This window comes from Podarcis vaucheri (assembly GCF_965113315.1).
Source record: "Podarcis vaucheri genome assembly, chromosome: 2".
Lineage (NCBI taxonomy): Eukaryota > Metazoa > Chordata > Lepidosauria > Squamata > Lacertidae > Podarcis > Podarcis vaucheri.
The window spans coordinates 71,277,488-71,303,130 of NC_138760.1; the positions used below are offsets into that span (position 1 = coordinate 71,277,488).

The following is a 25,643-nucleotide window of genomic DNA, read 5'->3' on the forward strand; positions in this document are numbered from 1 at the left end:
TGTCATTCAAAGTGAGGTGCAGTTTGAAGGCTAGTTATAGCTTATGGGTGCATTTCAAGACTCATGCTCTTCATCCTTCTTGACCCAAACCAAGGTGGATTACACATAATCAATTTCACAATAGAGTATTGAAACTGAAAACAATTATAGGCATTGCTCTTGAGTTGGTCAGGGTTTTGGCATAGTTAATTTTAGATCAGAAAAATGACATCTCATTAAGCTGTCAGGGTTGGATGGAAGGGGAAGGGTCACATAAAGCTGGATAATGTGGGAGTCTTAGAGGATACTGTAAATATTTGTGTACAAATGTGATGGGGTTGTATCCAAAGTTGTGGGAACAAAAAGCATACAGCTGATCTCCCCCCCCCCCCGCAGCCCCTGCAGGGGTCCTACTGGACCAAAATCCTTCCACTTGATATTGGATAATTCCTCCCTCATATTGCAGCCCTTTTTCACATTTGCAGGGTTTTCAGAGGCTGGGGGAGGGAGGAGAGGAAGAGAAAGGTTGGTTGACTGAGCTCTGCCTTCTACACCATTGGATACAGCCCACATAATTCATAATAGACACGGAGCTCCATTATATTATATTATAATGAGCTTATTGACTAAACTGCGGATAAAAATATGTAGCATTGTTTGATACAGTTCTTTGAAGAAGCATTTATGTTAAAATATATTTTCAGTAACAGTGAAATTCTAGTGATTGGTATTAACAGTTAGAAATGTTCATTTCACAAGTAAAATAAAAGGGGTTTTTTTCACCGTACTTGGTAGGTGAATACAATAAAAATAGGAAAATATTGTTTCTAACTGAAAATATTAGTAAAACTGCCAGTTCATGCAGGAAAATAATTAGTTAACTTGGTGCATAAAGTAATAATGTAAGGAGGGAATCATAGTGCAATACACATCTACTCCAAAACAAGCTTCGGATCCATTTTCTTCCATTTTTTCACAAATACCAGATTTGTACGGACAGCAATTCCATTTACCCAAGAACCCCAGAGAGATAAACCAGCCAATGTCCAGCCGTACTATCTTTATGGATCTAAGGTGAGTCAGGAAACATATTGGGTATTCAGAGTCCAGTTTGGAAGGAGTTTCATTTAAATGAATGATTTAATGAAAGATGCACCTTAATTCAGTTAATGTCAGGGCGTAGCAACTGCATTGCGGCTTTCTGTAACATTAGTGTATCTGAGGGTCAGTGAGACATTTTTCACAAATGATGTCCATTTGGCCAGTTTCCATGTGATTTGTGCCAGGAAATACTGCAGGGGGCTGGTGCAGTCCTCACATCATTACACAAACTGTCTGCATCAGCGCTCCATTACTGCATTGCCTTGCTTAAATGTTAATGTTACTAACCCTCCCATAATGTTCCTTTATCATTGGACAAATATCGCAATATCCATCACCCCACCTGTTGTCTCAACTTCCTTTTCTCCTTATTATTGGAGAAAAACAAGCTTTGGAGAAGTATATCCATTACCCCTTTACAGATGGGCCTGGTTCATGCATAATGATCCCAGTCCAATAAATTATGGCTTCCTTCTCATCACCCCATCTCCTCTGTTCTCAAGTACCCTTCATTTGTGGGTTTTTAAAACCATGGTTTCCCATGATGTCAGACCTGGGAAACTGTTGTTTTAAGTATTTCCATCAAATGACAATCACAATGCAGGATTAGATTCTTGACTCCTGTACATTTTTCTGTTCCAACCCGAGGTTCATTTCATGGCAAAAAAATGTTCCTATGTACATAGCAAGCAGTGTTAGGCCACATGCAAAGCCTTCCCCCAACACTACAATGAATGAAGAAGTCAATCAATGCAAATTCTGGAGCTCATTCTTTAATCAGAGCATCTGTAGAGCTTTGGACTGAGGCAAACATGGTAAACATGTTTTTCATTAAAATCATTGAGTTAATGGCCATAATCCAAAGGTGTACACACAGAGAGAGTAGGATGCTGGCACAGCAGGAAATTTGCTCATTACTCATGGCAGTTCCAAGGGCTGAAGACAGAAACTTCTTTCTAAAGTAGACAGTGCTGATATCTTTGCAGTGGGAATTGAAGAAGGCATTTACAACAAGGCCCCCAACTGTAGACATGTTCCTCAAGTTCCCCACCCTGGTGTGCTCCGATCACTTCTTTGGATCATCACAATCGGTATTTTTAGGCTCGGGTTTTTAATCAGAGGTAATGACTCTATATATTTGCTTTATAGAAGGTTGAAACGTGATTATTTAAAAAAATAAAACACTATGGTACCATCTGTTTGCAGAGACGGCAAAATCACATTGATAGAAAATGTCATTGTCTGTGTTAGCCAAGATTTAGATCTGATCTACACATTACTCCAGCAACAGACCAGTTAAAACCATCTGAAAATAATGACTAATGTGAAATGACACATTGTTCCTCTGCATCAAATGGAAGGTCTCCATGGTACTTCAGTAGTGATCTTCAGGCTATTCCAGCACAAGCATGGGGATTCTTCACACAGTAAGCTTAAGAAGAGTCTGCTGGGCCATCTGTCCCATCATCCTGTTCTCACAGTGGCCAACCAGATGCCTGTGGGAAATCTGCAAGCAGGATTTGAGCACAAGAGCACTCTTCCCCTTATGCAGTTTCCAGCAACTGGTATTCAGAATCATTACTACCTCTGACCATGAAGTCCTCCATCGTAGCTAGTAGCCTTCAACAGCCTTCTTCAGGAATTTACCTAATTCTCTTTTAAAGCCATCTACGTTGGTGATCATCACTGCTTCCTGTGGCCACAAGTTCCATAGTTTAACTATGTACCGTGTGAAGAAGCACTTCCTATTATCTTTTAATAATAATAATAATAATAAATAATAAATTTTATTTATATCCCGCCCTCCCCAGCCGAAGCTGAGCTCAGGGCGGCTAACAACAATCAAAATAGTCCAACATTCTAAAACATTCATTATAAAATTAATTAAATCAAATTAAAATCAAATTAATGGCAACCATCAAGCAAAATTTTGTGCAGATTGCCAGAGGAGGGGGTCAGGCTGCGCCCTGACCAAAGGCCTGGTGGAACAGCTCTGTCTTGCAGGCCCTGCGGAAGGATGTCAGGTCCTGCAGGGCCCTAGTCTCTTGTGACAGAGCGTTCCACCAGATTGGAGCCGCGACCGAGAAAGCCCTGGCTCTAGTTGAGGCCAACCTAACCTCTCTGTGGCCTGGGATCTTTAGGGTGTTTTTATTTGCAAATAAAAATAATAATCTTCACCTTCATTGGATGCCTAGGAGTTCTAGAATTATCCATGCATAATTTCATGCACTTTCGTCGTGTCACAGAAAGGAGGACGGTCTGGCACTGATGTGGAGGCACTTATACATATTAAACCTGCAGTATGGAGATGCTACCATCTTGACTGCAATATGCAGCTGCTTCCACATGGGGGCCACAGCAGATAGATTGTTCCTCCACTAAGTTCCCATTCTTTAGAATGAAGAATTTTGTGTAGGTCAAACGCTTTTCCTACTCCACCACCAACAGAAGCTGATCCATTTTACCTGCTTCATGTAAAGTTAGCACTTCATTTGCTTGGTATACAGTGGTACCTCGGGTTACATATGTTTCAGGTTACAGACTCCGCTAACCCAGAAATAGTACCTTGGGTTAAGAACTTTGCTTCAGGATGAGAACAGAAATCGCATGGCGGCGGTGCGGCAGCAGCAGGAGGCCCCATTAGCTAAAGTTGTGCTTCAGGTTAAGAACAGTTTCAAGTTAAGAACGGACCTCTGGAACGACTTAAGTACGTAACCAGAGGTACCACTGTATTTTCATTATTTATTTATTCATTCTAAGCAGTCCTTCATCGTGTAAGATGGGTGGAGAAACCTTTTTTTAACACTGAGGACCACATTTCCATAGCAGCTCTCCTGGGGTCCACACGCCCAGTGGACCCCAGGTGATGGATCTAGGATGCAGTGCTGACTCCAGAGAAGTATATGGCCAGGTTTTCATTAGTTTCTGATCTAGTATATCAAAGAGTAAAATTTACCCACCAAAGCAGATTGATGAGAGGGGCTGTCAAGCACAGCTATTTTCTTGAGATTTAGTTCCTGTTTTTCACCTGTCAGAAGAGAAATGCCTATGAGTCTCTTCCAGAGATGCACTTGGCATTTTGGAGTGATGGATTTACTTGAATGTTATGGGCTGTAGTAAAACATAGGTAATGGCAGCAAATCAAGCAACAGCCGTTTAGATGAATTGCAGGTCAATCTTTTTGTTGTTGTTTTAGTCATTTTAAAGTTCAATGTTTACAGTTGATGAACACTCTTGCCATGCGAAAATCAATACACCAAGAGTAATGTATCCGGTTCTGGGCATTACAATCTAAGAAGGACAAGCTGGAACATGTGCAGAGCAGGGCAACCAAGATGACCAGGGGTGTGGAAACCAAACCTTGTGGGAAACAGTTGAAGGAATTGGGTATGTTTAGCCTGGAAAAGAAGAGTCTGAGAGAAAATACGATAGCCGTCTTCAAACATCTAAAGGGCTGTCACATGGAAGATTGAGCCAGCTTGTATTCCCCTGTTCTGGGTGCTAAACTACAAGAAAGGAGATTCTGATTAAACTCAGAAATAACTTTCTGACAATAAGAGCTGTTCGAGAGTGGAAAGGCCTCCTTCAGGTTTGTAAGCAAACCATGTATGCCTTAGTTGAGATTCCTGCATAGCAGGGGTTGGACTGGATGACCCCCCCGGGTCCCAACTCTACAATTCTATCATTTATATAAGTGGAAAGGGAGAGAGAGATGACTGGGATCAGGTTCAGAATTGCATGCTGTAGTCTTAGGGACTTCCTATGTTCAAATGTACCTACAGGAAAATATAAAGAAAACTAGGAAAGCACTAGGTATTTCTCATGCTAGGTTCTCTAAAGCATTGTTGAGCAAACTGACATGCTTTTTAAAAAACGAGTCCCTTTTTCTGTGGATTACTGTTTGTCACTGTACTTGAAATTAAAATACCGTAGTAATGTTTGGATGGCTCAGGTTCCTTTTTACTATTTTATAAGCAGGGCAATAGGAAAGTGTTTGTCAGAGATGACTGTCAAGAGAAAATAGCCAGCCAGCCACCCACGTAAATTCACCTTTATAGCACCTTTCGCAGCAGAACCATTGTAGGTTTTAAAAAAATGGAATGTATTACTTTCCATCAAAACAGGAAATAATATGTACAAATATAGCACATGACTATTGTTTTCATGAGTTTGTTCACCCAAAAAATACTGGTAGCATAACATTAGTAATTCTGATTTAAGGAGTCTCTAGTTATCTAATGCAAGAAGAATGGATAGTATTCTCTGTTGTTTCCTAATTTAAGGACTCTGTCTGTCCTGGTAGCAATACAGGAAATTGCACTCTGCCTTTGCCTATAAGGTGTGGAGCTGATGTCAAGTGTCTCCAGTGTGAATGTGAAACAGAGTAGGGATTCAAATATATATAAGATACTTTTATAGAGATGACTCCCCACTTATGTGGGGGTAACATTCTGGCCCCCTGTGCACATAAGTGAAATCACGTAAATTGGGGAGCACTCTTTAAACACTCTCTGTGCCCATCTCTCTTTAATCCACACTAAAAATACTGAATCCAAAAACATCCACAACTAGAATTGAAGCTCTGTGATTGGCAGTAGTTATTTTTTATTAACCAATCTTACAGTACAATCCTATGCATGTTTACTCAGAAGCACGTCTCACTGTTTAGGAATTATTATTATTATTATTATTATTAGGATTGTGTGCTTAGGATTCCAGCCTCAAAAACAGCGATACATAATGCCTTCCATGTTTTAAACAATTTCTGAAAATTCAGAACTGCAAGTACTTCTGGGTTCCTTTTGTAAAAATGGCATCATATTTATTTTCCAGGAATATGAAGTAAGCACAAGTATCCATTAGCAACTGAATTAATTCCTTTCTGTTCCATTGCTTATTGCTACATAGGAATTCAGGCAGGGACAAAGAGCTGCTAAAACTCCCACACAGAAGAACATGTTGATTCACTGCTGCTATATCCCTTTCTGTTCAGTAGCTGCAGTCTTCCTTTTTCAGTGTGTAAATCCACTTTTGAATATTCATCAGCTGTTTAGCATCCACATGCTGTTCTTTTCGTATTTGTAATAGCTGCAACTGTTATGCTACTTAATACAGGGAGTAACTTAACTACACTTCTTGTGCTCATCTTTGTAATTATTTTTACACGTTTTTAAAGAATTTACTTGTTTTAACATCACTGTCCCACGTAAAGTGATCCTTATGTGCATTTCTTAAACTATTTTTAAATTTTTATAAATATATTGTTTTATCTTCACCTCATCACTAGAAAGTTGTGCATAGGCTGTGATCAGGAGCTCTGATCAACATGTTGAGGTGAAGGGTCAACTCGCACAATCCTGCTCCTCACTCACTCTGCATATTGACTGAACTTGTCTGAACAAGGCTATGATGAAAGTCTTGGGAAACAGGACTATAGCAAAGCACTTCTCACTATTGCTTATTTAGATTTCACTTGGACACTCCCATTAAATAGACTACACACCTGGTGTTCCAATCTTCCATAAATTGCTTAATGAAAATGATGTAACATACAAAGCAAAGAGACCTCTGTTTATATGTCATGACACAATTTACCGTCGCTTGGCATCAGCCAATCATGTTAATTATATTTACTCCAGTATCTACATTAATTCCATTATCACATTGATATCAAAATATAGTACCTTATTGATGCACAAGCTAATGATTCATAGGAGGCTGTAATCATGATGTTAGAATACCGTATTTTTCGCCCTATAGGACACACTTTTTCCCCTCCAAAAATGAAGGGGAAATGTGTGTGCGTCCTATGGGGTGAATGCAGGCTTTTCCTGAAGCCTGGAGAGCGAGAGGGGTCGGTGCGCACCGACCCCTCGCCTCTCCAGGCTTCAGCAGAGCCCCACCGCCAGCCCCACAAGCTCGGGGGACAGCGGGAGGCGCAGCGTGCCTTTCCCGCTGTCCCCCGACTTGGTTAGAAGGCTGGCGGGGGGGGAGAAGCCTGCTCCTCCCCGTCGCCAGCCCTGCAAACTCGGTTAGACTTGGTTAGAAGGCTGGCAGAGGGCTTCCCCCTCCTCCTCCAGCCCTGCAAGCTCCCAGAGCGATGCCAAAGCTGCATGCAGCTTCGGCATCGCTCTGGGTCCCGTTCTGGGGGCTGGGGGAGGGGGAAGCTCGGGCTTCCCCCGCCCCAGCCCCTTTATTTCCCCCCCCCCAATCTAGGTGCATCCTATGGACCGGTGCGTCCTATAGGGCGAAAAATACGGTAATACAAGGAAAGCCAACAGAAGGCCAAAGGGTACTTGTTGGACATGTTAAACAGAAGTGAACATCCAGTGTCTTATTGTAGTAATGGTGTTGCAATCACAGTTTGTTCATATAACTTTCCTTATAAATGGAGATTGAACAATGCATGCCTCCTCAGAAGTTAGACACGTTGAGTTCAGTGGACCTCACTTCTGGGAAAGTGTGTACAGGAGTGCAGCCTAAGAAAAATGTGTCCAGAGTTGGCAAAGAAACACAGATAACAACAGGGAAAAGAACACTGCATGAGAGGCACATTTGCTTTTGGACAGAGATTCCAGAGTTTTGTGCAGAGAATTCAAAATTCTCTGTCAGCCTACCACTAGATTCTGTAATATTATTAGCAAAATAGGAAAATGTTTACTTAGTGATCTGCAAGCTTCAAACAATTTGTATAGCTGTTCAATATATTTTGAAGATCCAGTAGTGGTTTTGTTTTTGCCCACCCCACAGCCACTCAACATCGCCTACAGCCACATCTATAGCTCCTACCGGAACTTTGTGGGACCTCCTCATTTCAAGACAATCTGCCGGCTCCTTGGGTACCAAGGGATTGCTGTGGTGATGGAAGAATTGCTGAAGATCGTCAAGAGCCTGGTAATGGTGAAGTTGTGGATGAGGTTCAGGCCAGGAAGTCAAAACAACTCTGTATATTGAACAATACATTTTAAAAATAAAATGTATATTATTTTTGAATATAATTTCCATTACATTGAGATGCCTGTTTTGGGTTGGCAGAGTATCTCCACTGAAAATATTCTGTTCTGGACTCTGATTACATTGTATTGGATCAAAGACAATGAGAACAAAATTAAGCACCAGGAACTTGGGAAATGAAAGATGTTCCTGGACCTATCTGCAGTGCACATTTATATCAGTCTCTGATCTCCCCAGACCTCACTTTGCAATTAGAAACATAGGAAGCTGCCTTATACTGAGTCAGACCAATATTCCCTCCTGTTTAATATTTTCTGTGATGACTGGCAGCAGCTGTCCAGGATTTCAGACACGGTCCTCTCCCATCCCTAGATGCTCTACCACTGAGCCACAACCATTCCCCAGGGTCCCCTGAAGCTTTGTTTAGAACCTTTAAAAAAAGGAACACCACTGTTGTAAATCATTTTCATAACCGCATCTGTGGCCACTTTGTAAAACAGAATAAGCTTTCAACTTTAAGCTGATCTTCTAGAGCTGACCTTTTTGTTCTTCTGCTTCTTGTAGTTGCAAGGGACCATCCTTCAGTATGTGAAAACCTTGATAGAGGTGATGCCAAAGATCTGCCGCCTGCCAAGGCATGAGTATGGATCTCCAGGTTGGTACTTGGAATGCTTCATGAGATGGCTATCAATGTCAGTTCTTCCCTATGTGCATCTTTATTTATCTGTGAAATTTGTATTAATGCACTTTGACCGTTCTGCTCAGGATGGCTTGTGTGCAGTTATCCTGCTCTAAAATAAGTTATGCCAAGAGATAGTTACTTGCCTAAGGCCACCTTCATAACAATGGAGGTTTGAACCTAGGTGTCCTTGGCATAGGTCCAGTGTTCAGCCCATTATACCACACTGCCTTTTCCTGTGGTTTCAGTTTGTTGATGTCGATGTGTGGAGAAGTCTCCTAAAAGACTAAAGATTATGGAGAGTCCATGCTGACATCCCACCAGGAGCAGATAGCGGGGTTATCATTCAAGAAAGCTGTTCTGTCCACCTACCCCAAGAGATTTCAGGTGGGGGTGGAGTTGTATTTGGCCTGGACGGTGGTGGAACACGAGCATCAGCATGTCAGCACATGTTATGTCAATGCTGACCTAGTCTGAATTGATGGGGCTATATAGGTTTGCTCCACCCCTGTCCAGTTTGCTATTCTCAGCTCCTGCCAGGTTGCCCTTGGGCCACAATGTTAGGACTAGAAGGTCACTAAATTCCAAATAGGAATCCTCTAGTTTGCAGTGGTTTTGTTGCTGTTGTTTTGCCTACTCTGTACAGGACCTTAGAGAAAGTAATATTTCCTAACATCTTGAGCTCACAAGAAACAGAGGTATCTGGAGTATCTTTCCCTTTCCCCTACTTTTTTCCGGGTATGATTGGCTGTCAGTAGCGTCCTTCCACAGCATTGCTCTTCAGGCGTGGAGCAGCCCGAGCCATAGACTTCTAAGAAAGTAGAAATGAAAGGAGAGTATATGAGGCAGGCGCTCAGGACCACAGCTACTTCCAAAGGCAACACCAACTTGCTCTTCGCAGTTGGTACCCTTCTTTCTTACCATATCAATCCCTAGTTAATTTCTTTCTTTCTCTCTTGCTTCTTACTAGGAATCCTGGAGTTTTTCCATCACCAGCTGAAGGATATAATTGAGTATGCAGAGCTCAAGACGGATGTGTTCCAGAGTCTGAGAGAAGTGGGTAATGCCATTCTTTTCTGCCTTCTCATAGAGCAGGCCTTGGTGAGTTAAAATGAATTCTTTCAAAAATTGGCAGGGTTTTAAATAGATAAATCAACTAACCAACCAGATGAGCTCACCCAGTTCAGTTAATATGTTGATGCAGCTGTGATTTAATTAATGAGGGTGGCACCATTTGTGTGTGTGTGTGTATTTAAATGGTTTGGTATCAGTTGTAAAGCCATTTTAATGAGAATAGACTTGAGGAGATAGCTGGTGGAAATCAGAATGTACAAACCATGGTATGTGGGAATTAAATTAACATGAAAGTGGTGTGGATTGTGGAGTGGTTTCAGGAACAGAAAGGCTCTGTGCTTTTAACTGGTTTGGAAGAACAGATCACCATGAGGCTTTGTTGTGGATTTAGTGTGTTACATACACATGGCATGGAGCTATAGGGATAAAGGGGAGTTTGGGGGCTCTCATTTGCATGGCATTTTTATGTGGTATGGGTATGTACCCTGCTCAGAGTTAATCCAAACAGTCTACGTGTCCCTTCAACTTCATCCTTTGCTGGTCCCTTGCCTGTTTTTATAGACCCCACTTCAGGATTGCTAGTAATAGTGATATCTGTACAGGTTGCATAATTTGCATGACATTGCTGTTTGAATTTGCAAACACAGTGCCTGAATTCTTAAAGTACCTCCACCGTACTACTTCCTGCACATCTGGTTTAGCACCAGCACCAAACCATGAGTGCGGATAGTTGCTTTCTGGATATCCCTTAGTGCCCAGCCTAATCCTTTTGGTGCATCCCACCTTCTGTTAAGAGGAAGAATGTGTCTTCTTGGGATGCTTGACTGTATCATAGCTCTCTTGAACAGCATTTTCTCCCATTGTGGCTATGTTGGTCCTTCCGATCTGCATAATGTTAATGTGCGCTTGAATGTGCACAACAGCCTCCCACACCACTTTACTGGATACTTATTCACTGAGTTGCTTTTCATAGTAGAGACACATCATTAGTGTATTAGGGAGCCAATACTATTTTGATATAGGAGCAAAATGCCAATGGCAGCATGGAGGTAAGCGCATCAGGGTCATAGTCCAAGGACAAGTATTCTGGGAAAGGACAATCAGCAGAAATTATATGTGTTGTATGTGAATAAACCTATCCAGTCTTTCTCTCAGTTCTAAGTTCATCAGTGAAGATTTGGATTAAATAATGTAAAATGAATCATTCCTTTGTACTTTCTGATGGCCATAAAGGCACACATAACTCAATCCAATACAAATTTGGTTACTGTGTTCGATATGACTGATTCATTATTTTTTCCTCTACGAGTGTCTATATATTTCCTGCTTGTGACTGAAGAGAGAACATTTCGACACATGCTTACTTTTCTTAATTTCACTGTTGTTGTTGTTGTTATTGTTATTGTTATGGATAAAAGTTCCAGAGTACTAGTGGTTTTGCCAATCATAGAGTGGTCTTTTGACAAAGACCTTCTGAATTCATGATTTCCTGAACATCGTAATGCCACTTAATTTCTTGTATGATTAATTAAAAAGAAAGAAACCCATTTCCTTTTCCAAGGACAAACTAATCTATCAATTTACTAATCTATTAACTTGTGCTTGGGATGTGCAACAGAGCACAGGTAGTTAAACATAAGAGATGTGGGCTGACGGACGCCTTCTTCATTGCCTGCCATGGAAGGAGAATTCCTTCTGCCATAGTCAGCAATGAAGGCCTCCCCTCTGTTTTCGAGATGAGATTGGACATTTAGCATGGGGTTTCTTGAAAAGTAGGAAGCAGTCACATACCATGAGACAGTTAACTATTTATTAAGTATTGCAATGGAAGTTGAAACCCATCTTCTAGGACGTTCATTGTGCTATTTTTGGTAAGCAGCCAAGGCTTTAGATGAGGGACCTGTGCACGTATTTTTGACACTACAAGGCATGGCTGGTGATTGGAGAATTGATCACAGCATTCTGAATGTGTCCTCGCACAGAGATATATTGGCACCTCCCCCTTTTGCAGCGTCTTGCCTCTTTGCATGCAGCCTGCAGCCATCATAGTTTACTTTGTCGCTGTGCCGCCCCGTAGACTCATGCAGAATTTGCTGCCAACCATTGCTCAAGTCTCCTCCAGCATTATTGCTTCCCAGGTCTTGCCTCTTTGTATGTCTGCACTTTGGATTACCTTTGAATATCTGTATGTGTTTTCAAGTTGCTTCTCATTCTTCTGTGGTTCCCTCTCGGCCTCTTCCAGCCTAGTCCAAAAGCATGGCTACTTGGAAGTAAGTCCCTCCTAAGGTCTCTTGGGCCTTACTACCAAAAGAGCATGCTGAGGATTGAAATTTTGATACTATTTATTTCTCTCTCCTCATTAACATTTGTAGGTCTTAACTATCTGCTTGCATCAACAGTAAATGCCTTTTGTAGAGCATCATAAGACCAAGCATACATATGACATTATGTAAGGTTTCTCATTCATCAACATAGGCCTCACAGCCACAGAGCTACAGAGTCCCTCCCAAGAGATAGCGTTTTCTAAACCTAGAGAGGGTTGCAATGATTAATTGCAGTGATTTTTTTTGCAGTCTCCAATTTACATGCACTACACTGGCTTCTAAGTGTGTTTATAAATGTGGTGCCAAGCAGAGATTTGCATTCCCCTTGTTGCACATGTTCCTTGGAATGAACCACCAGACAGTCTTTTTTGTGTGTGTGAGTCTTAGAGCAGTTTTTCCAAACTGCTTTCAGTGGCAAGGTATTGGATGTGTCTGCAGCAGCTGCCCTCCCCCAAAGGCCTCAGAATACACCAGGGGAAGCTGTTTCGCTTTTCATACCAGGTAGCATCCCTGTCTAGGATTCTTTCTCTGGGCTTTGTACTGGGAAAGTCTGTACCTCATTAAAATTCTCTGGGTCCGGGTCCATGAGGGACACTGACTGTGTTTAAGCTTGCCATTTTAAGCCCCACGCTGAGGTGTTAGCTGGAGTCACACAGTATCAGGTAACAGGTCCAGAATGCCAAACCCAACTAACGAAAGCAGGGTCAGCCTCAGGGCAAACTAGACTTAAAGATCTATGAACAGGATGTTCTGCTTTTTTATTTTTTAAATTAAAAGCCAACTTCAGAGGTGTGTGTAATTTGGATTAGCGCAATGCGTAACCTGGTAGTTATATATTTTCCTCTGGGCGGTAAATAGGAGAGGGGATTGGGGGGAAGGGAATTTTAATCAGGAAAACAGTGTGGTGGAAGAGTTAATACCCTTTGCACAGTGCCACAAGCACCATCCAAGTGGCACTACCATCACTACCTCCACCCCTCTGGTGGCTTTTATGTGTTGAAAACTGGGATATCTGTGATATTTTCCAGTGCCATTTCTAGTTTGAGCCTGAGGTTTTGAGGACCTAGGCTAATTCCCTGTAGGAGGTACTTAGGACAGCAGATATAAATGCAACAGAGCTTAATATTGCCATGATGTCTACTAGTAGGGCCTGGGTTTGTCAGAAGGACCACTGCTAACTTATCCTGAGTTTCATAAAATGTAAAGGGGTATTTTACTGTAGTGCTGTATGGAGATGTCCATAGATTGTGCCTTCTCTTTCTTCATTGGCAAACTGATGGAAGAGAGAACTGCTCTGAGTGTTAGGTGGCTCAATTTATACACTGCAAGGCCTGAGCTGTCCTTCTGAAGTTCTGCAATTGCTAAGTCGTCATCCTCTTCAGAGAGGTCTTTGGAGAACCAGGCAGAGGGCCTTCTTGGTAGTGGCGCCTGCCCTGTGGAACGCCCTCGCATCAGATGTCAAGTAAATAAACAACTATCTGACTTTTAGAAGACATCTGAAGGCAGCCCTGTTTAATTAAGTGTTTAATGTCTAATGTTTTACAATTTTTTATGGGTTGTAAGCGGCCCAGAGTGGCTGGGGAAAGCCAGTCAGATAAATGATAATAAAAATTATTATTATTATTATTATTATTATTATTCCACATTAGGCCTGTTAGATACATGGTACATGAGAATTCCTGGACAGAAGGATCTGGCTAGGAGGCATTAATAGAAGGAATAGGAGTTGAGTTATTGAGTTACAGTATCGGCTTTGCATAGGTTTATTATTATTATTATTATTATTATTATTATTATTATTACTGATTATATACTGCTTTTGTCAGAAGTTACTTCTAAGTGGTTTAGGTTTACAAATGGAGACCATGTGTAAATGTTTGTAACCACACAAGGTATACTTTGGTGCAGACAGTCTCACAAAGTAGAATGAGGTTGAGCACCACTTATCTGGAATCCTGGCAGAGTGTCGCACTGTTCAGCCACGGGGTTTGGACCATTATCCATCCTTGCCTTAGATCCTATTACTAGATGAGTTAAAGAACCACAGCAAAGCTCCAGATTTTACCATAGTTTTTTTAAAAAATCTTGTATTGGTTTGCATAAACTTAACATGGATTCAAAAGGCATTCTCTTCCAGTTCTGTCACCCATGAGATTGGGCTATATTTGAATAAGCCCTCTAGCTCAGTATGGTCACCCCAAGTCTTTCAGACAGCTGAACAACTAGTCCCACGGGGAATTTTTAACACCTTTTATCTTTCTTCCTCCTGCCTCAGTCCCAGGAAGAAGTGTGTGATTTGCTGCATGCTGCTCCCTTCCAAAATATTTTGCCCAGGGTCTACATCAAAGGTAAGGAGTGGAGAGGTGGTCAGATGTCAGTCATTATTCCCATAGATGTGTTAAACCTATAGAGCTGCAGAGACATAGCTGGCAATCGATAAGTTTCAACGAAACTTGCTTAGGCCCTTAGCACTAGTCAGCCATTCATTGAACTGAATTTAGTAGTCGCCCTGCTGAGCAGTCCTCATGAAAGGTAACTTTTCGCAACCTTTATCCGCAAAAGCAAGAAGTTTGCTTTCAAAACAAGATCCTTTTACAAGTGTGCTGGTGTTGCGGCTGTAAATCGCAGAGTCCCTTCTTCGCGATGCGCTACCCTGCTTTTGTTCCGTCACACTGGTCCCAGAATTGGATAATGGTTGGGAGGTGACTCTGAAATGCTGGAATTTTTTTTCCCGTTTTGCTTTCTCATTTCACTGTTTGCTGCTCGCTTAACAGAAGGAGAACGCTTGGAGGTACGCATGAAGCGTCTCGAAGCCAAATATGCCCCACTTCACCTGGTTCCCTTAATAGAGAGGCTGGGAACACCGCAGGTAAGGATGACATTGAAACCCACACGGGGTAACTAAAAAATTCACATTACCCCCCACCCCACCCCGCAATTCCCAGATTATCTCTGAGCTACAAGAAGTCTTTCTGGATACTGACTTCGTTTCAGTTCTACACGGTATAGTTTGTCCATAGATATTTCACTGTTACCAAGCAAAATTAAATTATCTTTACTGAGGATCAGTGCAGTGTGTGTGTTTCATGATGGCCCCTGATATCACTCAGAAGCTAACTGAAGCAAAGATAAAAAAAGAATCAGTTTGTTCCTGATTGCCACAATCATGTTATTGGGCTATTCCAAATGGATTTTGAGTCAAAATACGGGTTCACATGAACAACGGCTCCTGTTTCAAATCTGCTGCCACATGATCAAAAATATGACCACAATTAAAACCCTCTCTCTTATTCCTGTAAAACCCAGCACTATGGCATTGCAGTGGCAAATCTTCTATGCCCTGATGCCTGGCTTATAGCATATTACAGAACTTCCCACATGAATTGTGATCAACTTGCCAGCTTCTCTGCCTCCAACATAATATGTCTAAGATACTTAAGAGTGTTTACTCCTCTTCATTGGCCATTTGGGGTAGTATCCAGCTAACTCGTTCCATCAGTGCAAGGTTTTCCATTTGCACAGTGGAACTTCTCCTCCCCCGGTGAACCCCCAACTGTTCTGGGGCTTTCTCCAACTCTCTGAAGGAGCTTTGAGGAGGGCACAGGGAGATGATGGGGGAGTTTTGTTGAGCAAGTGGAAATCCTTGCATTGGCAGAACAAGTTAGTCAGAAACCACCCTTGGTCTGAAAGTCACTCTGCACATTATGTGGCAGGAAAACTTACACTTGCCACCTAGACTACTCTCAACAGAGAGCAGTCCTGGATCTCTGAAGAGGATCTGTCATGCATGTTTCCACATACAGTTAATGTTATGAGATGCATACCTAAAAATGATAGTTGTGCACCTAAAAAAGAACACAGGAAGTGGCTCTGAATGATTGTCAAATCTAGAGGCAATAAGGAATTACTTCCAAGCAGATTGGCCTGGGAGATTTTCTTTCTTCTACAGCAGGCGTTGTGAACCTGTGACCTTTCAGAGGTGGTTGAATGGTTGTCTTTCCCCAACCATTGGCCGTATTGGCTGAGGCTGAAGGGATTTGGAGTCCAGCAACCTCTGGAAGGCCACAGATTTCTTATCCCTTCTCTGCAGCCTGTGGCTTGGCTCACTTGCATGAGTCATCTGAAGCTATTTGCTCTACAGCGCACCTGCTCTCTGCTTGTGGTCTGGATTTTGAATGGGTGGTTTGGCTCGCAGCAGGTGACTGAAATAGGTGGAGCTTTCTTGGCTTTACAACCAGCAGAATGGGGGCATTTCATTCAAAGAAAAAAATCATAAGGATGGTTATGTGTCTGCAGTTGTGTGCCTTTGTGTATGTAATGCTTAGTTAACTGTCTGTATAACTTTCCACTCAAATTTCCGAGTCTGTTAGCTCCTCCTATTATTTTCCACATCAATTTTCTTCGTAGGGGAGATAAAACAGTGGAGTAACAAGCCAGAAAAATTTGAATACCCTTGGTGATCTCATTGATTCAGTAAAAGAAATTTAAAGCTTACTCCTATGCAATCAGTCCCACTGAGTTGAGTAGAACTTACTCTCAGGTATTCAGTATAGGGTTGCAGCCTTAAGCATATACAATGTATGACTGTGATCAGTGACAGGCAAGAGTGCTTAACTTATGGTCAAATTGAATGTGATGTAAGAGAGATGGGATCAGGATCTCCCTGGGGAACCCTTTTTCCAGTACCAGAAGCAGTTTGCCAGGTGGGTCAAAGCCACTTTGCTAACTTCCTAGCATGTGAGTCACTGGTGCTTTCCCACAGGGAGAGATGGCAAGAGGCTGACAATACCAACCTCCTCGCCGCGCCACCCCTCTCCCTCCTGGCAGCTGCGAGTTCCTTGCCAGGAGGCCAGTCCTAAATGGGTTTCCATGGCCTCCCACCCAGGCACTTCTCCACATCCTCAGACCATTTAACTGGGAATCCCTATAAGAATTTTCTGGTCCTAATGTACACCATTGTCTTTATGAATGCTGCCGCCAGTGATTATTTAATCGAGGACAAGGCTATCAATATTAATGGCTAATAGTCGTGATGGCTGTGTGTAGTCACTGGGGAACAACAGCAGGTTGGGGCTCTTGGCTTTGTGTCCAGCTTGGAAACTTTACTGTGGGAAACGGGATGTTGAACTAGTTAGACCCCTGCTTGGATCTAGCAGTGTTCATCTTACATCATCCAAAGACCCATTTCTGCCAGGTAATCTATTATGTTGTGTTCTGTTTTCTTAATCAAAGGAATTAGGCTGACAACCAAGGCAGTAGATTCAGAAACATGTATAGGCAGTTAGAGAGCTTTGGATGGGCAGTTAACCATCCATTACGTACATAAAATAGTGGGATAGTAGGACATAGGAATTCAACATTACAGTCTTCCAACCATCCCATCAGCGCAAGTGTTTCAGCTTGCCCAACAGAACAATCTCCCCTCTCTTCCCTGCACATAATGTTCTGGGGGTTCTCCAGTCCTCCCAGAGCCAGTTTAGGAGGACATGGGGGCGGAGAGGGGTTAAAGTCCCATTGCGCCAGCAGGACTCATCACACCAGTTCCTGCGAGTGCAGCTGCTTTGTTGAATGTGCCCTCCTAACTAGCTTATTTATTTACTTCTTACTAGATTTATTTGAGGGACGCGGGTGGCGCTGTGGGTAAAACCTCAGTGCCTAGGACTTGCTGATCGTATGGTCGGCGGTTCGAATCCCCGTGGCGGGTTGAGCTCCCGCCATTCGGTCCCAGCTCCTGTCCACCTAGCAGTTCGAAAGCACTCCTAAGTGCAAGTAGATAAATAGGGACCACTTTATAGCGGGAAGGTAAACGGCGTTTCTGTGTACGGCACTGGTGCTGGCTCGCCAGAGCAGCTTCGTCACGCTGGCCACGTGACCCGGAAGTGTCTTTGGACGGCGCCAGCTCCCGGCCTCTTGTGTGAGATGAGCGCGCAACCCCAGAGTCAGTCACGACTGGCCCGTACGGGCAGGGGTACCTTTACCTTTACCTTTTTAGATTTATTTGAGACTGTCAAACACCTAAACACATAGCATTTTTTCAAACCCTGATTTCAGGAGGGCTGTAAATATTCCCTGTGCCCATGTAGAAAGAACAAGGAAAAGGGAAGCTATATTTTGCAAGTCTTCTTTCAATTTATGTTGTCCCAGCAATCCTCATTCTGTTTCGAAGAAGTGCATTCCGCAACCCCCAACACACATTTAATGTAACGTTTGATGCCGGCAGATCACTCTTGTGTAATTCATTCTCTCTTTCTCTCTCTCTCTCTTTCTCCAAAGAGAGCATGGTTTGAAAGACTGTGCAGATTGGACTTCCACATGGAGCACTTGCCTCAGACGTTATGTGCATTCGCAGCTCCTACTCCTTTGTCATGGGGGGGGGGGATATTGTTGGGCTGGATGTACACATAAACAACCCAGGGCAAGAGGCACACAAATCCCATCAACTTCTTCATAGGCACAGGAGCCACAGACCTGCTTCCTTTATATCCATTTATACCTGATTAATAGGAGGAGTTAGTTGCTGAGACAACTGTCTAAACCTGGGGTGGGCGAACTTCCCATTCAGTTGATAAAAGTAGGTTAGTTGGCCTGTTTAAGAGCTGTATTCCACCATGATAGGGCAGAAGTTAGTATAAAGGGCAGAAATGGATCTCTCAACATTCAGGCATGTATGCAATGGGGAGCCACATGCATCTTTGTGTTTTATTGTGGGAAATGTCAGAAGAACATCAACAGCACTTGGCTCCAACAAACATTGAGTATGGTAACAGAGCTTGGCCCACGGAAAGTGCCTCCACCCAATTTTTTTTGCCCCCTCCCCTTCATCTTCCCATACCAAAGCTTTAAGTAAGGCTTTCTGGGGGAAGGAGCGGGCGAGAAAGTCACATTCCACCAACTTCCTTCCCCTGGTTCTTCTTCGGATCCAAGCCTCTATCTGAAAAGGTTCTGTACAGTAATTTGACTTTCCTCTCTTCACACTTGCTTTCTGTTGAGTATTAATTACTTCTCCAACAGAATGTCCTTGTAGCTATGCCTTAGATAACACTGGTGGAATTCCTAATCTCAATATTTACCAACTGAAAAATAGATGGTGAGTTGAGATAGTATCAGGTCTGGGAACCTTTCTGGGAACGTTGGGAGTCTGTTGATACTCTGCAGCCAGGTAGAAGAGCCTGTGACCCTCCTGTTGGTGTATTTTGACTTTAATGAAGAATTCTAGCTGCCTAGCATTCAGCAGCAGTGGGATTTACCCTTGGAGGGTTTTTTATGTATGATTCCCACTTAAGAATCCTGGATATGCAAGAACTAAGAAACGTATGGAGTTGATATTTCCAGGCCTATAAATGCCTTACTGTATGTCACTTGTCTTACTCCTGGATAGGAAAGTCTAGTCATAATTTTCTCTGTCTTCCAGTTTTAGTCGGTGAAGATACAAAAAGAAAAAGGGTGAATGTGTTTTTTAAAAATGGACCAGTTTACTTAAAGTCAGCCATGCCAAGAATCCAGAATTGAAACAATTCCATGTTACATACCAAAAATTCAGATATATCTCACCACCACTAGGGAATGATGGATGGGTCTTTAATGGGATTGTTGACATTCTGGTCATAAAGTTGTGTGAAGCTGGAGCAACATGATGAATGGCTTGTGCCAAAATGGTGCTGCAACATCCCCTTCAAAGCGAATAGGTCAAATCCATCCTGCTGTGCTTTTGGTTGGTTGCAACTACATTATCAGCAGATACTGCTATATACCACCTACATAGGGTTGAGATGACATAACTGTATGATGGCTGAAGTGCCTTTAGTTGTTCCCCGTGCTGCCACATCTCATCCTGCCATCCTGCCTCCCATTTCTGTGCTGCGTATTTGTATTCTACTCATCTTACTGTTCTACATCAAGCAAAAGCTTACAACTTAGGAGTGCAATTCTCCAGGCAGTGGTCCTGTGTGACCCTCCTTCATTTCAGTCTGCAAATACACTGCCCTGTTTCTATTGTAAAATGTGAAGGAGGTCCCCTCTAGCAGTGAGTGTTAGAAAACTGGGTGGGTGGAGGAATCTTAACTTGATGATGCTTTTTAAATTTTGAGATTATTAACAAATGGGAGAAAACCTATTTACCCATTTATCTTATTTTTAGCCAGCCGTCAATTTCTAGTCAATATAACTAAAATACATACAAAAAAATGATTGGAACCCTGGTTCCCTTTTAGTATCTGTCTGAATTTAAAATATTCATAGAGGATGGCATCCCTGGTTAGCAAAGCTAAACTTGCACATTCAATTGTATATTTTAAAACAGCCTAAAGAGCATATATCAAATAACTAGTGTGGATGTGCATATTTTGATTAATATTTCACAATAACCTGCTGTTATTAACAACAGTCTAACGAATAGGCATGTAAAATAATATAACGTACACACTACAAACTCTGCAGTAGCAAAGCGCCCTTACATAGCAGTACTTTGCTGCCAGGCATTAAGTATGCAGAAACAATAAAATGTGCAGGAAATCTTGAAGATAATAATAATAACAAAAAAGAAACACATGTTAGAGAAGCAAATTTCAGCTTCTCTTTTCCACCACACTCTTGGTTATCCTCAAAGTAATGAATATTTGGATAAAGGAGGGTTACTTTTGACAACTCACTCCTAATCTAAATAACAAAAGTACCTCAATGTTCTTAAGCACAAATTAAGGGCAAAGGAAACTCCTACAAGAAATATTATTTCCAAGTGCAAAACATAGGAAGGAAAAGGTCAGCGTGATGAGCATTCGAGTGGAAAGTGACGTTTTACACCTTCTTTTATTCTTGGGCTTCTCTTCCTCCTCAGCAAATAGCCATAGCCCGTGAAGGAGACTTGCTGACCAAGGAGAGGTTGTGCTGTGGCCTGTCCATGTTTGAGGTTATCCTGACTCGCATTCGGAGCTACCTCCAGGACCCCATCTGGCGCGGGCCTCCCCCTACCAATGGCGTCATGCATGTTGATGAGTGCGTTGAGTTCCACCGGCTCTGGAGTGCCATGCAGTTTGTGTACTGCATTCCTGTGGGGACAAATGAATTCACTGCTGAGTGAGTAGGCCTGCACTGGGTTGCATTGAGTTCTAATGATCATGTATTAGAGGATCTTTCCCCACAGCCAGGAAAGCTATAGCAAATCGGCAAATACCTCCTTACTTGAGGTTTGCTTCTACATGCAGGAATGTGGGCCGCTTTACTAATGACTGGACACTGTATCTCTGATGCCAGGAATGGGGATTCTCTAGTGATAGTCAAGTGAGTTATCTTTTGAATGACTCTGGCCTATTTGGCCTAAGGCAAAGCACTGGCTTTCGTTATACTGGCTTCTGAGTTGATTTGCTCATGAACTGATACTTGCTGTTCTCTTAACATAGAATCAAGCAACCAGAAAGTCTCAGGACAAGCAACTCAATAGCACCATGCCAGCCAGCCATTCTCGATAAGTAATTTCTTCTATGTCCCATTTCCCTCCAGGCAATGTTTTGGAGATGGGCTGAATTGGGCTGGCTGCTCAGTCATAGTCCTCCTGGGACAGCAACGTCGCTTTGATCTCTTTGACTTCTGTTACCACCTGTTAAAAGTGCAGAGGCAGGATGGGAAAGATGAAATCATAAAGAATGTGGTAAGTCTGGGGGTGAACACTGAGCAGAATGTCAGGTTGCTCTCCTATTTAGCTCAATATTGTCTACTCCAGTGGTTCCCAATTAGGGGTCCAGGAACCCCTGGGGGTCTGTGAAATGCACCCAGGGGGTCCACGGCCCTTACCTTCCCTCCTCAACTATTTTTTTGTCATTTTTGCATGGAAATATCACAAATTTTATGGTCTTTTCTTTAGTATATCTAAAATCCCTTGCTTATTAGGGGCTACCCCACATTTTGTTCAAAAAAATTGCTTTGCAGAGGTAACTACAATAGAGTTATCAAAAATTTCAAAAGTGGGGCTTGGCTTTTGAAAAATAGGAGGTCCTCAGTAATTAGCTGATTGGGAACCACTGGTCTACTCCAACTGGCATTGGCTGACTGTGGTCTGAGATAGAGATAGGTCACATCACATCACCTGCTACCTGGAGTGGAACACAAGAAGCTGCCTGGAGACCCCTGAGTATAGGTGGTTGTTGTTTAGTCGTGTCCAACTCTTCGTGACCCCATGGACCAGGCACTTCTGTCTTCCAATGCCTCCCGCAGTTTGGTCAGACTCATGTTAGTAGCTTCGAGAACACCGTCCAGCCATTTCGTCCTCTGTCGTCCCCTTCTCCTTGTGCCCTCCATCTTTCCCAGCATCAGGGTCTTTTCCAGGGAGTCTTCTCTTCTCATGAGGTGGCCAAAGTATTAGGATCTGTCCTTCCAGTGAGCACTCAGGGCTGATTTCCTTCAGAATGCATAGGTTTGATATACAGGGTGGTATATAAATTCAATTGATGATGATGATGATGAGCACTTCTGGGCTGGGGAACCTTTCTCGCTTTGTGGGCCAGATCTTTATCTGGATCTGCCTCATGGCCCAAATTTGACAGGCTGGCAGGGCCACCCACCTGTCAGTCAAGTGATGCCATTATGTTGCTAATAGGTACGTAGGAAATAAGAGTTGTTATTGGCATTTTGTCTCTGCAAAAAGCTAGGAAGGACCTGTGTCAGGTACTAGTTTCTCTAGCTGTTCTTCGCTCCAGCCTTCCAGCATTTGCCTAGCTGTAGAAGCAGAGGTCTGAAAGCTTCATTGCTCTTTGCTTTGCCTGTCTTTTCATTTCTTCTCTAGCCTCTTAAAAAAATGGCCGACCGGATCAGGAAGTACCAGATTCTGAACAATGAGATTTTTGCCATCCTGAACAAGTACATGAAGTCAGTGGAAACAGACAGTTCTACAGTCGAGCATGTGCGCTGCTTCCAGCCCCCCATCCACCAGTCCTTGGCCACCACCTGTTAAATAGTCCGTGCTGGAAATGAAATGTGAGCATTCGTGTCTCTACATCTGAAGTCAGTGAGGAAGGAGCGACTGGACCTCAGAGGCCTGGAAGGGAAAACCCTGAGAACACAGATCTGTCAACAGTGCAGACTTGGATACAAAGTATACAAAGAAGCATTTTCCTAGAAGGCCTGTTTTGAATGCATGTTCTTCTATAGTATCTTTCTGGTTGGTTTTACCCATAGCTTTGAAAATGTGGTGAGATGGAACAAAATGTGGTTTTTTCTCCTGTGGTATCGTCAGCTTTTGTGATGACCAAGAACAACCCAATCAAGCACAAAACTTTATGGCCCTTAAAAGAGTTGTTGTTTTTTGGGGGTGTTACAGTTGAAGCAGTCATCGCTTCAGTGTGTTGCAAGTCTTCCGCTTGATGCACCATGTGACTGAAAAGCCTTCCTGCTTGATGGGAAACAACAGCTTAAATGTTTAAAACATTCAGAAATGCTAAGTTGTTCCTGCAATAGATGATAAAGAGCTGTGTGATTTACGCAAGCAAAAAAAAAAAAAATCAGGTTCTTTTAGAGATGGAATATTGACTATCATTCTCCACCTAGAATTAGAGGATTTTTTGTCATTGCCTTGTTGTCCTCTGCCCTTCTAAAATTGTTTCGGGTGCAATCTTGTGCACAATTAGCTGGAAACAAGCCACATGTATAGGACAGTGTATAGGACCTTTCTAAGTTTACTTAAGCGGTGGAGCATTGACAGAAGAGTCTTCTCATATTTTGAATTGATTATCACTGCTATGGTGGCCCTGTATAATACCTTCCCCTTAACCAAGTACTGTTGGCAGTAGTTTTACCTGAGCGTCTAGAATTTTATACAGCCAGGAGAAGAGGCACTGATTGTCATGACCCAGACTCTTGATAAAGTTGCCGGGTCAAGGAACTAGTAAGTTCTTTGAGAAATGCGATTGATGCATTCTTTGGGATATAGTCAATAGAATAATGAGATCAATACACTTCCCCATTCTGGGAAAATATATGACATTTGGTTCAGACTTAGGTATCCAAACTTTGTAAACAATGCTAAAAAATAGATTTGGCATGACTTCAGGGCGTTTAGAAACAAACAAAAGGGAGCAGCTTATATATCGTTAATATGTGTGGTTCCAAAGGCATGCAGAATTTCAACAAAAGTTAAAAATTGCCCTGTCATAACCCTGTAGAACAAAGAGGTAAACATAGGAATTTCTGTGTGAACGATTCACAGAATTGGAGATCGAGGCGGGACTCAAAAGGTCATGCTTCTGCAGTTCCCTACACCAAAGGAGACCTCCTGTCACCAGTGTACCCTAGAGCTCAGATGAGAGTGTACTGCCTGTAGGAGGTAGAAACAAGAAAGGGATGTGTATGGGAGGAGAAAGCCTGGAGAGAAAATACCAGAGACAATGCAAAGAAGCCATGTGACAGTGCTACAGAGAATTCTCTCCAAACTAATGAGAAAGTTTAGAACAAGTCTACTGAGACAGGTACCAAAGTTTAGGGCTGTATAATATCTTGAAATGAAAATAACATTCTTTAAGATATTGAAAGAAGAATTAGTTTCTGCTAGGCTATCATAAGGCACTTGAGTTATTTACCATGCAAGTTTCCCGCCCCCCAGTTGCCTACCGTGACTATTTAAGGGTTTCAGAATTGCAACCCTTTAATATTTAGGTAGTTTAGATTGAATTTCCTACAAGGAAAAGGCAGCATTTGATCTCCCTTCTGATTTGCTCTACAGATTTCAGAATAAAGCATTAAGGAAATATTTAAAATGCAGTCTATTAGACAAAGGGCACACAGTGCACCAGAAAGATCTCCTAGACAAGCCACAAAACAATGAAAGGGAGAAGTGCAGGACCATAACCATGTTCACTTCACTGGGGCTTGCTCAGGAAAACATCCTGGTAGATTGTTGAAGGGGTGTATATGTTGGTGTGTTTTGCCCTAATTTTTACCCTGTCAGGCTCCATCACTGTCAGGGCAGATGTCAGAACATCCAGCATTTATCCCAGACTCCAGACATTTAGTTCTTTAGTCTAACTTTCGCCAAGAGAAATCGCTACTTTAAAAAAAAGTGTTGGTTTTTTTTAAAAAACAACCAGGTGTTTTAGGTCTGTGTTTTTCCTCCTTTGTCTCACCATAAAGCTGATACAGTACTTAATTGCTGGTGTTTGGTTCATTGTCACAGCATGATGACGGATCTTACGAAGCCAGAGACTCAGCATTTTTTTTCTCCTTGAGGGCGCATGAAGTAGAAACCTCTTAATTGTCTGTGTCAGGCACAGAAAGAACATTCTGTTTCAAGGGACAGCAACGACATGGAATTATTACCATGAAGTATGTTTCCTTTGGCAGATACCTTTATTTCCTTAAAGGCTCTCATCTTTTTCCAAAGTAACTAATAAATATCCCTCCACAGAATCTGGGGGGGGGGGGCATGTTTGCAGCATTTCAAACTGCAAGATACATCTTGCAATGTGGAATTAAGGCAATGCTCAGAAAAGTAACGTGAAGACTCTTAACTCAGGCAGAAACAAACAAAGGGGCTTGGAAGTCCAAAGGGG

At 42.4% G+C, this 25,643-nt stretch overlaps 1 protein-coding gene across 3 annotated transcripts in view; it reads left to right on the forward strand.

Moving 5' to 3' along the window:
- CYFIP2 (cytoplasmic FMR1 interacting protein 2) overlaps positions 1 to 24,266 on the forward strand; it is a 62,546-nt gene extending 38,280 nt beyond the window's left edge. For 2 of the 3 annotated variants that reach the window (XM_082211743.1, XM_082211744.1), the window contains exons 23-31: positions 966 to 1,053; positions 7,831 to 7,974; positions 8,599 to 8,689; positions 9,684 to 9,814; positions 14,387 to 14,459; positions 14,886 to 14,980; positions 20,945 to 21,183; positions 21,607 to 21,754; positions 22,886 to 24,266. In XM_082211743.1, coding sequence (XP_082067869.1) covers positions 966 to 1,053; positions 7,831 to 7,974; positions 8,599 to 8,689; positions 9,684 to 9,814; positions 14,387 to 14,459; positions 14,886 to 14,980; positions 20,945 to 21,183; positions 21,607 to 21,754; positions 22,886 to 23,053 — 1,177 coding nt within the window. In that variant the 3' untranslated portion in view covers positions 23,054 to 24,266. The remainder of the gene's footprint in view (positions 1 to 965; positions 1,054 to 7,830; positions 7,975 to 8,598; positions 8,690 to 9,683; positions 9,815 to 14,386; positions 14,460 to 14,885; positions 14,981 to 20,944; positions 21,184 to 21,606; positions 21,755 to 22,885) is intronic. The other variant, XM_082211745.1, reaches the window with a different exon arrangement.
- The last annotated feature ends 1,377 nt before the right edge of the window (positions 24,267 to 25,643 follow it).